Source organism: Elephantulus edwardii, unplaced genomic scaffold (assembly GCF_000299155.1).
Source record: "Elephantulus edwardii isolate Elephantulus edwardi_28Jun2011 unplaced genomic scaffold, EleEdw1.0 scaffold00062, whole genome shotgun sequence".
Classification (NCBI taxonomy): Eukaryota; Metazoa; Chordata; class Mammalia; order Macroscelidea; family Macroscelididae; genus Elephantulus; species Elephantulus edwardii.
The window spans coordinates 16042486-16057936 of NW_006399812.1; the positions used below are offsets into that span (position 1 = coordinate 16042486).

The following is a 15451-nucleotide window of genomic DNA, read 5'->3' on the forward strand; positions in this document are numbered from 1 at the left end:
TGGGGGCGAGAGAGAAAGTAACTCCAGGACGAGACCAGAGCGACCCGCGCAGCAAGCATAGGCGTCAAGGCTGTGCCGGGTGCCGGAGACCCAGACCCGGCGGCTGCAGGGGGCGGAGGCTGCGCCCAAGCCTGATCCGCCGCTCTGGCTCTGAGGTAAGCCCTGCGCGGTCTGCTACCCTTCAGCACTGCGCACCCCTGTCCCCAAAGTGGCCGCGATGCCAAGAAAGTCGCGTAGCCCGGGGTTCTGACCTGGGCGGGGGTGGCTGCTTTGTCCCGATACTGGGTGGCTGGGGCTGGCGGCGAGGGGGCGCAGAGCACAAAGGCCTGGCGCAGGGAGGGGGGTGTCCACGTGGGGTTGTCCTGGCCGCTGGTGGACCCTCCCCAAGCGGGCGGGCGCCAAGCTTCCTGCCATGCACTAGCGGGGCTGAGAGACTCTCAGGTCCCCGCGCTCTGTACGGAGAGTACAGGGCCAAGCGCCCTGCAGGTCCCGTGAGTTTCCGGGGTCAGAAGCTAGCTTGGGCAGCTGGGGCTTCAGGACGATCTGGGCCCGATTTGGCGCCCAAATCAGGAGAAAAAGTCTCTAACGGGACAGATGTGCGTCCTCTGATGTCTACTCCTACAGTCCGCAGCGGGGAAGGAAGAGTCCCGCGCATGGGGTCGGGGGAGGGTCCGCGGAGACCACCTCGCAGCCTCTGGAGCCCTGCTGGACGCGCGCGTGGGGCACGCACCTCAGCCTTCTCGCCCCCTCCAAAGGGCGCATTCCCGCCCCTGGGGGCACCCACCCACCCTCGACTGCATAAAAATAAGCTTCAAGTTTTCTCAAATGTGCATGAAGGAATTTAACTGCACGAGTGAATAACGCCATTAGTTTCAATTATTTTTTTTTAAATCCCAGCAACAATAAACTTTGAGAACAAAAGCGCTCTTACGTCCTTAATTAGGCGAGCTCCCCATCTGTGGTCTCCAAGTGTCTGTGCCTCTTGATTTAACTGTCCGCTCCCCGCCCCCGCCGCACACCCCTCCCCGCCAGGCCAAGGCGCTTCTAGCACCACCCCCGCACTACTGTGGTGCCCGGTGCCCGCGGGCTTCGGCCCAGCCGGCTGTGGCTGCTCTGAAGTTCACATGGGCCGACGTGCTTTGCTATCCAGCCGGCTCTCACCAAGTGCCCCACCCGCCTCCTTGCAACCCTGCACCCGGGACCTTTCTGCAGCTCTCGGGGTGTTGGGGGGGGCACCCTCGCCCGGGGCCGGCGCTTAGGGCGCAGAGCTGAAGGGAGCTCACGGGCCGCCTGTTTACCTTTTATGGTTAAAATAACAGCTTCGCAAAGAAGCGACTTCTAGAAGCGATTTAGTGAAATCGTCTCAAGCTGCTGCAGCACAGCCAGTTTAATCACCCCCAGAGAGCTGAACAACTGCGAGCACAATGGGACACAAAATCATTTTGTGTGTAAATGAGTGTGGCGTTCTGCTCGCTTCCCTCTGCCCGTGCGGGCGGGGCTCGGCGGCGGGGTGGGCGCGGGACCAGGGTCTCCCGCCGCAGCTCATTGAAACGGGTCCATACGGAGCTAGTTTGGAAACCCGCTGGCCCTCCTGCGCGCTGCTGCTGAAGCTCCTGCAACAGGCAGTTTAGCCCAGCTCGGGAGGGCCAGACGCCGGGCCTGGGCTGTGGGTTTGGATGCTGTTGGTGGTGGCCTGAACTTGGGTCTCTTACTGCTCCCACTTTTACATTTCTGACCTCTGCAGTGGTCTTGGGGGAAGGCCGGTGTCCAGCACCAATGCGTTTGTCCAAGGGAGCACCAGAGGTTCCGGTCAAGGCATAAAGCCTGGGGCTTCCAATGGTGAGTCTTGGGGATCCACCAAGGGCATACTAGCTTTGGAAAAGGGCTTGGGTGAGAACAGGACAGAGTCCTGTGTGGTGAGTCCTAGGTGTTGGCTGTCACTCTGGTAGGGTGCCTCACGCAGTCTGCTTAGAAAGAATTTCAGCGGAAATTCTTACTGTGCCCCTCAACTTTACTATGCCTTTCCTCCAGAGCCCTCCCCCACAAAGCTTCCCAGGGTACAATACCCATTCCTGGGAGGTGGGGAAGTTTGTTTGGGGTTCCCACAACTTCCTGGAGATGAGTGACCTGGACTGCTTTTTTCAGCCAGCTGTCACTCAAGAATACCAAGAACTTCCCCACCCTCAAGGAGGTTTAAGTTAAACATCACTGCCTGCCGTCAGCTACACTCATCCCCCCATGCTTACCCCAGTTCAGTGTCCTGTCGTTCACCAGGTCGCCGGGGACAGAGCACATCATAGCAGTGGAACCTTACTTTTATTTATACAGTATACTTCTCATTGGGCCTGGGTCTGAGATTTGGAATTGAATGCTGAATATCCTAACATTTGCAGTTTTAGTGCCAGAGTTTTAACAGGGCTAATCAGCCCCCTTGTGTCCCAAGAATTTCATATGGTGGTTCTCAGTGTGAGAACAAAGTTCCTTACACCCACTCCCATGAAGGCAACTTAAACTTGCTCCATACTTAGTGCACAGGTCCTGTGAAGAGCTCTGGGAGCGGCTTCTGCGCACTGAGGGACAGTCTGATTTGAGGTGGTTTGTGGCACAGAGGTTGGGAAAGTCTCTGAGAGCCTGTGGAGGAGCAGAAGTGGTCCATTTGCTGGGCTGCTGTTTCCTCCTGGATGCTTTCTGAGGCCTGGGGGGATGGGGGTTGGGAGCGGGGAGCATCCTGAGGGGTCTGGAAAACATTAGGCATCCTGGGATTCCGGAGAGAAGCCAGGAGGTACCGACTCTGGCAGACAAAGACAGGTTTTTGTGCTGTTGGAAGCCCATGGTGAGAGATGGCTTCCCCAGTGATGTTCCCTTTTCGCTGGCTCTGGCTTTCCTGTGTCCTGCCAGCCACAGCTGCACGTACATGGGAGTGGGGCCTGGTTAGGAGAGATCTTAGACTCCCCAGCCTGTGAAAGGTGCAGAGTCCTCTCTCAGCCCCAACCCAGAAGGTTCTCTGCTGATGCAAGAGGAGACACACTTGGTAATGTGACTCTAAACCAGAATACCAGGAAAATCAGATTTGTTCTGAAACGTTTTGGGCCAATAATGGTGAGCATATGTTTTAGTACCTGTCATTAGCTGAATTAACATAGAGCTGCCTGGAAAACACATGTGAGAGTATGTGTGCCTGCATATGTGTGAGAGAGAGTTGTCACGGCCCAGGGTCTTGCTTTCAGAGGTGGGCAGATTAGGGTGATGCGAGCAATGATAGTGCTGGATGGAATGTGGAGCAGAAGAAGGGTTAGCTATCTCAGGTGCTGCATGGCATGGGATCCCAGAGCGTGTGTGTAGGAATGAAGATTCCGAATGTCTTTGATGCCATGGAGGGAGGACAAGGCAATTGGTAAATAAGCCGTATGGTATGTCCTGCTTCCTGCAGATACACTGGGCAGCAATGGACGCCTAGATGCCTCACCGCAAGGAGCGGCCGAGCGGGTCCTCGCTTCACACGCACAGCACTGCGGTGAGAGCCAGTGGGGTGGGTTGGGTCAGTGGCCTCTGGGCCCTCTGTCTTTGCCTCTTCTGAGTGTCTGCTCGATGCCTGCTCTTCCTCTTTTTAGCAACACTCCAGGGCTAGCCGTTGACTAGCTGTACAATTATGTATTTTTTAAAGAAACAAAAAAAATGCTCTTAATTTGATGGGAAATTTACTACATGTATAAAACTCAATGCCTTAGGTGCCGAGGAAGTCACTAATTTAGAGGTGTCTCGTTACTGAGACAAACTTGCAAAAACCCCTGAATCCCAATTCACAAATTGGTGATTCGTTTGTCAGGGGATATTTCACATCTAACACATAAGCCCGCGACCTTTAATTAGAATTTTGCAGTTTGTTTTATGCCCCTGGAGGCTGACACCTTGGAAAAAAATTTTTTTTCTGGATTTCTTATTGCTAATAAGCATCTTTCCTTTCTTCCCCCCCCTCCTTTCTCTCTGCCACCCCCCTCCTTCAGTACTTTGAAGAAAATGATGCAAATACACTTAATTACAGTGGTGGCCATAATTTGTCAGCTGAAAATGTGATCAGGCAGAGGCAGAAGTGATCTGATTAGATCTGTGATCACACTTAGAAGAAAGGGAGTAAGCCGCTCCTTCAACAAGCAACTCTAGTTTTCTGCCTTGTTTCCGCTTCCAGGAGGGAGGAAGCATGTCCCGGTTGTCTCTTACCCGGTCGCCTGTGTCACCCCTGGCTGCCCAGGGAATTCCATTGCCCGCCCAGCTCACCAAGTCCAACGCACCTGTGCACATTGATGTGGGTGGCCACATGTACACCAGCAGCCTGGCCACGCTTACCAAGTACCCCGACTCCAGGTAAGAGCTGAGCCCCTGGCTCATGGTGGAGGGTCAGTTTCAGCAGCCTACTGCCTGTGGGGCTCCTGTCCCCCAGCTGTCACCAGGGCACAGGCTGATGCAGACCCAGAGATCTGGGCTTGGGGCAGCTGAGGCTGCCTGCTGATGCTTTGCCCAGGGCCTGGTGATCCGGGCTTGGCAAATTCACGAATGCACAGTGGAGTGCCTTACCTGCCACTGGAGGGCATGACCTTCAGGTTCTTCTGGAGCCCGGGCTTGGCTTTTCTGGAGTCCCCTCTGTGAATGACACTGACTACTTGGGAGGGAGGGAAAAGAGAAGTGCTTAATCCTACTTCATATTCTGACTTTTGTGGCAATGTACACGATGTACAGGGTGAGGAGAAAGGGGGAGGACCCGTGTGTGGTTTGCTACCATTGTCTGCTTGGGCGGCCGCCATCAGACTTAAAAGGCTGCCGGTGACCTCTGAGATCTGGGGGTTGTGGTGGCCAGTAGGTGCCTCCAGGATGTTTGGTGACTCCAGGGATTGTGGCAAAGGATAGGCCTGATATATCCATCAGTTGATACAAGGCTCTCTGGCTGAGAGATTTGAGGAGTCTTCTCAGTAGGGAGTCTTCTACTTTGCTGAGCTCACATGCATTTCTGGGGCCCATGCCAGTCATTGGTAGCCCCCATCTCCTGCTCTTGCCTCTAGGAGCTTCCCTTCTGGGGAGGATCTGTCTTTTCTGTGGGTTAGCATCTAGGTTCACTGAGTTGGGGTGAGCCTGGGAACCTCTCAAGCTGCTGACTACGTGCTTCTAGCACAGCCAGGCAGTCTTCACTCTCCCTGGGCATGCCTAAGGCTAAGCTCAGAAGGGCTAAGATCACCCCTGTTTCATACACTTAAAATAACAAGAGGAGTTAATTAATCCCCCAGACGCCCAGGGACCGGCCTTGGAATCATGTATGCCAGGCTGGCTCCCTGTTGTCCGTGTGACTGCTCGGAGCAGGAGGCTTTGTGGTGCGTGGTGGGGACTGTGCCTGGGGGGGTCACTGAGGGTTGGGATGGAGCTCTGTGCAGGGCTGTGGATGTGCCTCCCTAGGAAGACATTGGCGGCAGACATGGAATCAAGGGGTTCCACGGTACAGATGGTGATGGGGCTCTGGGGGCAGGGAACAAGGCAGCGTCAGTGGTACTGGCACTTGCACTTGCTGGCAGAGCCCTGTCTAGGTGGGAGATGGATTCTGCTTATTTAATTTCAATTTCGCCTTCTGCAGCATTCCCAAGTTGTTTGAGATAGATCATTCCGTAATGAGTTGATGACGTTTGTCAGTTAAATCCATAAAACCTTTGCCCACAACCTTCTCTGAAGAGCATTTCCAAGAACCAGAAGCTTTGCTTTCTAGAGTAACTACAGTCCTGTCCTCCATGGAGTGAGGGGTGAAGGAGGCAGTGTGTGGCTGCCCCCACCCACGCCCACCATGGTGGCTCACTTTACCGATTGCCCTACTTTAAGGTGGGGATGCCTGTCACTGGGATATCTGCTGGTGTGTCCTGAGGGGTGGCCATCGGCATTTTTTCTGGGGAGTGGCCTCAAGATGAAGCTGCCCTGCTGCCTACGTGACATCAAGCTCTGAGGACAGCACCTCCAGGGCCTGAAGCTTTAACCTGGAGACCAGAGGCTAGTGGGCCCTACAGGGCAGTCAGGACAGACTAAGTGACTCAGGCCAGGTTCCAGAAACGGGCTGTGTAGGCGTGCTGTGGAGGGCCGCTTGAGCCTCTCCTCACCTTGGCCAGTTGTTAGGATTTAAGAACTGGTTTCCACCAATTCTGGAAAAGAAGATCAGTCCCTCACCCATTGTCACTAATGAGTGAGTCACCAGAAGTGGAGAATTAAGAGTGCCTAGGGGCTTCTGTATAAGGAGCCTTGGTGGCAGAGTGTGTGAGGCATCAGGCTGCTAACTGAAAGGGCGGTAGCTTGAGTCCACTGGCTGCTCTGTGGGAAAAAAATGGGCAGTCCGTAAAGATTTATAGCTTTGATACCTAAAGAGGTCTGATCTGACTTGAAGGCAATGGGTTTGTTGGGTAGTAAAGGGCCTCTTCACATCAGCTGTCCCTAGTAGCACTGTGAGAGCCAGGAGGCTTGGTCTCCATAGTCTGGGCTACCATGCCCATAGAAGTCTGCCTGGCCTCATTCTTGACTGGCCTGCATGTTCCAGCATAAGGAAGAGGGAAGCCTGGTTGCCACGTGCCGCCTCTGGCCCCACCTCTCCCAAGAACAGCTGGGGATCCTCCACAGGAATAGTCCAGCACAGCAGCCTGGGGCTGAGCAGAATCTTTGGGTCTGTACCTTCACTGGGGCCCTGCCTTCTGGACATGTTGAAACTGCTACAGTCTCGGATTCTCCCTGACATGCCCACTGGCTGAGGGAAGCAGCAAATTAAGGTGGCCAGGAGCTTCAAAACAAACCAAAACGTCAACTGGCATAATCGGAAAATTGGAGGCAGAGCATAACAAGTCAGATAGAGGACCCACCCGTGTGATGTCCCCGCCTTGTGCACATGAGAACTGGGTGTTAGTCTCTATTTCTTCTGCCCTGGTGGTCTCAGCTGCTAGTTCTACAGTCTCCTGTGGCCTAGGAGACATATGCAGCCACTCATAAAGGCCCAGTGAGGTGACAGCAGGACCTGGGCACCTAAGACCCCGCAAGTAGCAGGGACTGCCTTTGTGGGGTTGTCTGTGACAGCCCTCCCACTCAGTCCTTCTTGAGGGCCCCAGACCCTGTGAGAAGCTGCTCTGCTGCCAGTATATCCTGGAGCAGACACTGAACTCTTGCCCTGAAATAAGGCAGACTGAGCATTTTCTAATCTTGGCCCATAAGACAGCGTAGAAGCCAGCCAGCCCTGGGATGTCACAGGATGGTCAAAAACTCAGCCAGCCCTGATCATTGGAGGACTTGGAACTCAGCCTGACATAGGACATAGCTAACTTCACAGAACATCAGGGTGCAACCAGAAAGGATAGGGATGCTCCCCAGGGATGCTGAAGCCTGGGATCTGCTTACTCAGCTGTGGTTCTTGCTCCTTCTTATTGATACCAAGTTGGTCCTAATGCCTGCATATGGCACCTGGCACAGTCAGATCTTTCTCCGAGGATGCAGGGGGTAACTCTCACTCTGACATCTAAATTCCCAGGATGTCTGGAGGCCAGAATCTGGGGCTTTGAGGAATGGATGGGCTATGGAGCCCACAAGTTCCAGCAGAGTATAGAGCCCCACGCCCCATGCCCCTTGTACTCAGGCCGGTGCCTAGGTGGTCACCAGGGTACGGTGGGACACATTCACTGTGAACTGTTTGTGTGTATGTCACCTCTGGAGTCCTCAAAGGAGTTGGGTCTGAGGTATTCACTTGCCTGTAGCTCCAAATATGCCAGCCTCTCCACGCCTCACTGCAAGCTCTGACCCGCTCACACCACCCATGCAGCAACCTTACCCTTCAAGCAGGTCATAAAAAGGCTCCCCAACATAAAAAGCCCTGAGCTTCATGGTTAAATTCTATCAAACATTCAGAGAAGATCTATCACCAATGCTACTTATTTCAAAAAATAGAAAAAGAAGTAAAGATAGTATCAAAAAAAGAAACTACAGACCACTACCGCTTGTGAATAATATATATAGATGCAGAAATCCTTAACAAAATCCTGGCTGATAGAATCCAGCAGCACATAAAAAAATTGGTCTTGACTAAATGGGATTCTTAACAGGTATGAAAGGATGGTTCACCATAAGAAAAACTACATTATTCATCACGTCAACAAAGCAAATAACAAGAACCACATGATCTTAGTAATTGATGTAGAAAAGGCCTTTGACAAATTTTCCAACAACCTTTCTAATCAAGGCACTCAGTAACATAGGAATAGAAGGAAATTTCCTCAACATTATGAAAAGTATATATGCAAAATCAAGAGCCAGTATCATCCTAAGGGAAAAAGACTAAAAGCATTCTCCTTCCAAACAGAGGCCAGAAAAGGGTGCCTTCCGTCACCACTTCTATTTAATATTTTATTTTAAGTACTTGCTAGGGCAATATGAAAAGGAAGTAAGACGAATCAAGGGCTGCAGAGAGATGGTTAAGCTATCACTATATGCAGATGATATAATAGTGTACACAGAAAACTCCAAAGACTCAACAAAAACCCTATCAGAGTTAGTAGACAAATTTAATAGAATAGCAGGATACAAGATAACTATATGCAAGTCTGCAGGATTCCTCTACAGTAACAAAACAGAAACGGAAAATAAGAAAGCAATAATACCATTTACAATAGCAAACCACAAATTGAGGCACTTGGAATTAAACCTATCGAGATCCAAAAAGACCTTTACAAAGAAAACTACAAAACACTTCTGCAAGAAACCATAAAAGGCCAAAATAAATGAAAAAATGTTCACTGTTCATGGATGTTGTTGTTGTGATGTGCCATCGAGTAGGAAGACCCAATATAGTGAAAATGACAGTCCTTCCAGAAGCAGTCTACATGTTTATCACAATCCCAATACAGTTATCAAATCCATTTTTCAAAGATTTAGAAAAGGCAATTGGCAAGTTTATTTGAAGAGGAAAGAGACCCCAAATAAGCAGAGCACTTAAGAAAAACAAGAATGAAGTGGGAGGCATAGCTCTCCCTGACTGCAAAGCCTACTTATACGCCTTGAACCCTAACCCTAACCCTAACCCTGCTGGGACAAGAACTGGACTGCACCTCAGAGAAGCAGGTGACTGCACGGCTGCTCCATTCCTGGACAGACCCTGGGGCTGATGCCCTGTGAGCTGGGCCCCTAGAGCAAGAGACCATGTGGCGTGAGTCCCTCAGAGATTTAAATCCCTCTTTCTGTCTGGATGACAATGGCAGTGGTGAGACAGAGCCTTCGGAATGACTGACTTAGGACAGAGGAAGGGACTACGTTGGGGAGAGAGCTTATTGTTAGGTGACCCTGCGAACAACAGATCTATCCTGTGCCATCCTCATCCTCTCTGACATACTTGAACCTGTTGATGAAGTCACTGTGTCAGTCCATCTCGTTGAAGGTATTTCTTTTACCCACGCTCCAGCTTTCCAAGCATGAGGCCCCTTCCAAGGAATAACCTCTCTTAGCAACGTGTCCAAAGTATGTGAAATGAAGCTTCACCATCTTTCTCCCAGACATATCTGTTTGTTCTCTTGGCAGTCCGAGGAAGAGGGGAGTAGCCCTGAGAGTGTCCCTGCCTGGGTAGTCAGAGAGGGAAGAAGGAGCTGTTGGCATCAGCTTGAGGCTGGGCCAGACTTAGTCCTAGGTCAAGGCCACCTCCTCTCAGGCTCCTCAGACGAGCTGTTATCTAGCTGGGGACGAATGTGGTCCTGCCTGCTTAAGAATGGTGGTGCTTTTGTGGGAAGTCCTGTCTCTGAGCCATGTACTTGGCCAACTGCTCTCTGTAGTCTTAATAATTGCCTATGCATTAGCAGAGGGAGTTAGCGGAATCCAAGGCTGCTGCCCTCAGTCCTGGAGAGGCTCCAGCCTGGCCGTGAGGCCCAGTCCCATTTTCTGAGTTGATAAAGGACAGGCTCAGGGCTGTGGGTCCTGCATTTTGTCAGTGGGACTTGCTGCCCTGTGGAGTACATCATGATGTGTGGCGTGTATGCTCCTTTGTGTGCATTGTGGGGGCTGGGGGTGCACTGTGTGTGTGTGTGTGTGTGTGTGTGTGTGTGTGTGTGTGCGCGCGCGCGCCCACGCGCACATTGTGTGCTTAAATTTTAATATTAATCATAAAAGGACCATCATGCTTGGAAAGGTGGAGGGATGGTTAAAGAGAGGAAGACCCTCAACTAGGTGAATTGACACAGTGACTGTAGCAGTGGGCTTGATTGTGTCAGAGATGGTAAGGATGACACAGGATAGGCCAGAGTTCACATGTTTTTTTGTAGGGTTGCCATGAATTTAATGACACCTAGCAACACAATAACATAAATGTGTGCATGTGTGTGCGCAGACACGTGTGGGGGGTGTGCAGGTGCACTGTGGCATGTGCACAGCATGCTGGGGGTGTGCGTGTGTGTGTCAGCATGTGCATGTCTACACTATCCTGCTTTCCCACTTTTTCCTTTTTTTCACTCTTTCTCATTTCTGTCCCTGTCACTTCTTTACCTGTGGCCTTTTCAGGGACACAACTGTGTCCCGGGCTGGCTCGTACCAGCTGGTGTGGGTCTAGAAGTGTTTGGGTCTGCTGTCATTTGTGGCCCTGTACCTGCTCTCTCGGTGCGGGGTCTGGGGCCTGCTGTGCTGGTGGAAGGATGTGGTAACTGGACTCTCTGGTTCTCATCCTGTAGCTTGGCTTCTCTTTGCTTGTTCCTTGGACTGTGTGACTGTGGTGTCTGAGGGCTGATGTGAGATTTTGGGGCTTGTCTGGTCAGGGTGTGTAGATCAGGTCTTTGGCTGGCTGACTTTTATGGGGAGTGAGGTGGCTGTGTCTTGCTAGTTTTCCAGAGCTGTAAGGAGGGGCAGGCTGGTGTGCACAGCAGGGTGTGATGGTATCCGTCAGGGGCCGTTCATGTGGACAGATGCTGCACACAGGTGTCTCATCTGACTGTGATTGGTGCCCCACCCTCCTGTCCCACCTTGTATGCAGGCATGTATCCCCCAGCACAGTCCTGGAACAGGACCAGAGGACTGAGGTTAGGTCAGAAGGGCTTAGCACCTTCCCTCAGACCCTCCAACCTCCTTCCTCTGCTCTCAGAATAAGCCGCCTTTTCAATGGCACCGAACCCATCGTCCTGGACAGTTTGAAGCAACATTACTTCATTGACCGGGATGGGGAGATCTTCCGCTATGTCCTGAGCTTCCTGCGGACGTCAAAACTCCTGCTCCCAGATGACTTCAAGGTATGGCCGCAGCTTGGGGCTCCCCCCAACACAGTGCACGCAATGGCGTTACACAGGGGATGCTGTGACTTAATAAGTGACCCCATGGTCGTCATAGCAACCATGAAAAGTTAACCAGTGGAGCTGGGAGCTGAATCAGTTTTTCTCTTACACTTTTAGCTTATTTACCAGGGTGTAACCACAGTTAAGCAATTGCAGTTACCCTAGTTTAACGTTTGTCACGTGTGAGTAGAGTTGTAGGTCATAGTTACAGAAGGGAAGGTGCCTTAGTCTATCCCTTGTTGGCGATTTACAAGGGGACCTGCCTTGAATCAAACCAGACACCCACTAGGCAAAGTTTGCTGTTGTTTATATACTGTCCAGTCATAGTTGACCCTTCAGTCAGTTTTCAGAGGCAGTAAGTCACACAGAGAGATTGCCCATTTTTCTTCCATGGAGCTCAAAGATTCCAACCACCTGGCTTTAGGTTGCAGCACAACTCCTTACCATTAAGCCACCAGAGCTCCCTGCATACAAGTTTAACCTTGAGTAATGATGTTACTCTCAGGAGTGAAGGCAAGAACTAGAAAGAAGGTGTGATGAGGCCAGGGCCTTGGGCACTGGGAGGGGAACGAAAGGGGCTGCCCTTTGACCTTTAGAACCTGGAGGGAAGGCTGGACATTGGCATTTTATTGTGAATAAAATGGGCAGATGAGGAAGGAAAAGCAACTTTGTTTAATTGAAACTATCCCTCTGGTGGTCAATGTGAAAAGGACCCAGGCAGGGTGGAGTGGGCTGTCTAGGTGGGGCTGCTTTCCTAGGCCACAGAAGTAATGTTGGAAGCATCATTCCCAATGTTGAGAAAGATGGAGCTAGCTGGCTGTGTTCAGAAAGAGGTCCCAGGGTGGATAGTCCAGGCAGGGGTGTGGTACCCACCTCCTGTATGGAGGTGCTGCTGGATGTGGGGTGGAGACAGGCTATGAGGAAAAGGTGGCAGTTCTTGGTGTGCATATGTCATTCAAACCCTCAGGGTGGAGTGGAGCAGGCTGAGCAGAGGCCTCTGTGGAATCTAGCCTGAGGGACTCTTGCCAAGGGTCCCTTGGGTCTCTGGTGACAGGTCTTGGGACTTGAGCCTTCCCTGGGGGCATTCCACAGGCTAGAATAGCAGATAGAAGGCACTCGGGAGAGCCTGTGGGGCAGGCCCTCCTCCTGGAGGTTGGGCTTCCTTGCCTCTCCTTCAGGGCCCTTGGCCGGCCAGGCATGTGACAGGCCTTGAGCCACTCAGGGCTGGGCCAAGTGTAGGACGTGTCTGGCAGGGTAGGAGGCTGATGTCTGCTCCGGGTGGTGACATAGTTTGGTGTGATAATCCTCCCAGCTCAGGAGCGGGTCTGCTGGGTTTCCCTTGCCCCATGCCTCCTCACACTAGTCGTCAGGGGTCTGCTTGGGCAGGGCCAGGCACCTGTCAGAGTTTATATCTTCTCTGAGATGGGCATTTGTGTGCATTTTGTGCTGAGGCTTGGAGAGATTCAGAACTGAGGCTCTAAGCTCCCTAGGCTGGTAGACAACAAAGCCAAAGTCCAGCCTAGGCAGGCGTGAGTGACTGGCGAGAATACTTGTCTAATGGACTTTTTTGCTGGACTGTGAGTGTCTCCCAGACAGGTGAGGAGGGGCTGCTCCAGATCCAGTGTAGCCTCTCTTCTGGGGTGGGATCCAAGAAGGCAATAGGTCCCCAGACATAGGCACCACCTCCAGCTCTCCAGGGTGGTGTTACGTTTTCACACAAAGCTTTTCCCTGCCTGGGGTCGGGGGGGTGGGGGGGGTGGGCAAGTGGAAGGACTCAGGGGGTTCTGGAACAGATGCCGACCAGCTGCTCCTCTTAGGCAAAGACTTTTTATGTTGCACGCTTTGCCCCGGGCCTCACCTTCCCTATCTGTACAGTGGGGCTGACCTCTGCTTCCCTGGAGGTCCCTGCTCCCGTGGAGTTGGAGAAGGCAGACCCCTGCCCTCACCCACAGCCGGTATGCGTGTCCCCAGGACTTTAGCCTGCTGTACGAAGAGGCGCGATACTACCAGCTGCAGCCCATGGTGCGCGAGCTAGAGCGTTGGCAGCAGGAGCAGGAGCAGAGACGGCGCAGCCGAGCCTGCGACTGCCTGGTGGTGCGGGTGACGCCGGACCTGGGCGAGCGCATCGCGCTCAGCGGGGAGAAGGCCCTCATCGAGGAGGTCTTCCCGGAAACTGGGGACGTCATGTGCAACTCCGTCAATGCGGGCTGGAACCAGGACCCCACGCACGTCATTCGCTTCCCGCTCAATGGCTACTGCAGGCTCAACTCAGTGCAGGTGAGGCCTGCGGCCTTCCGCTCCCTCCCAGCCCTCACCTCTGCCCTGGCTGCCCAGGACACCCACCTACTACCTGGCACTGAGACACCGAGGGAGGCCCCAACCCTGTCACGGTGGAGCCCTCCCTGCCAGCCTACAGAAGAGGCAACAATGTGCCAATGCATAATTTATGTCCCACTCATAATTAAATGATGGCGCCTGCAGGATGGACTTAAAAAAATTGATCTGTACTTTTTTCCTCCAAAAAGATGTTCTATAAAAATGCCCCATAGTATTTGCAACAAAGTGTGCTTCATTTGATACCCAGAATCTCTGGATAGGGAGTCAGATTAGACCTAGGGATCCAGGAGAGTGGGGACAGGTCTGTGTAGAAGTGGTCTGAGTCCCTTTCCTGACACCACAGACCCTGGGGCCCTGGGCACCTCACAGCTGCCCAGTGCCTTTCCTTGCTGGATCTGAGACAAGCTAGTTGTTGCTATGTACTGTTGAGTAGGGACCAAGTCATAGCTGACCCTCCAGCAAGTTTTCAGAGGCAGTAAATCGCATTAGAAGAAATGGCCTATCTTTCTCCTGTGAAGCAGTTGGTAAATTTGAATCCTGTGCCTTTGGGTTGGCGGCGTAATCCTTATCACTTAGCCACCAGGGCTCTGAGACAGGCTGGAGCAGGGCCTCTTTCCCATCTACACTTTCCAAATTCAGTGTCGAGCAGAACAGGTTATCGGGGGGGAGAGCCCCCTCCCCCAAGTCTGCAGGCTTAGGAGTCGAAATGATATCAGACCTATGGGCAGATACTGCCGTGACACATGGACATAGGGCTCATGGAGATAGGCAGAGAGGATGTCCTCCAATTTCTTTGTACCCTGGGATCTGGTGCTAGAGCCCACAGACCTTGAACCACCTGAACCTCATGGCACTGGAGAAGCAGGTGGTTGCCTGGAGTCTGGGAGTGAGTAGGGATGCTTCATTACTGGGACAGATCTCAGGAGGGTGCCTGGGACCAGTTGTGTGTAGTGAGGGGTGGGATACACGGGGGTATCCTGGAGAAGAGGCAAGGGTCCCAGAGGCCCTGTCTCTCAAGTCAAGACTCTGCACCCCTGAGGATAGCAGGGTGGGGCGTCCACCCAGGTTTGGCCACTTGAGGGCCCCTGGACTAGCAACTCTGCCACTGACGGCTCCTGCCCTTCCCATAGTTACCCAACTGCTGGTTGTGCGGGGCCCTTGGTGGGTGAAGGAGACAGACCACGTCATGTGTCTGGGCACTTCTGACCTCTCCTTTCCCCAGCAGGTCCTGGAGAGGCTGTTCCAGAAGGGGTTCAGCATGGCCGCGTCCTGTGGGGGTGGCGTGGACTCCTCCCAGTTCAGCGAGTATGTCCTTTGCCGGGAGGAGCGGCGGCTGCAGCCCACCCCCACAGCCATCCGGATAAAGCAGGAGCCCTTGGACTAGGCCCTTCCCCAGTGCCCACCTGAGACCGCAGGGCCCCAGGGACATGCCCAAGACCTGGAGACCACAGCACTGAGAGTTCTACCTGTGTGAGCTCAGTGGTGGGTGTGACACTGAGGGTGGGGCGGATGCCTCCAAATGTCACCACAACAGCAGGTGGCATGCTGGAGGTGAACCCACTGGCGAACTGGTAAAGTGACCCAAAAGGCCACCGTGGGAACTCCACCATCTGCCACAGTAACATCGGAGGCTCCAGGGTCAACGGAGGAAGGGTCAGCAGAGGCTCCACTGCCCGTGCCCCCCAGGAGCTGCTTCCCTGTCTCCACGTGCATCAGACCCTGGTGGGTGTCCTCGCCTCAGAAATGGCTTATTTTTCTACAGTATTTAAGACAGAGGTGACTGCATCCGCACATGGTGGAGAGGCCACATGGAC

The 15451-nt window shown here is 52.9% G+C and overlaps 1 protein-coding gene across 1 annotated transcript; it reads left to right on the forward strand.

Annotated features, from left to right (window-relative positions):
• Positions 1-3445: 3445 nt before the first annotated feature.
• LOC102852360 (BTB/POZ domain-containing protein KCTD15-like) lies at positions 3446-15021 on the forward strand. The gene is given in 5 exon segments (XM_006887843.1): positions 3446-3514; positions 4187-4362; positions 11114-11258; positions 13272-13577; positions 14863-15021. Coding segments are annotated over 5 exon segments (855 nt in total).
• The last annotated feature ends 430 nt before the right edge of the window (positions 15022-15451 follow it).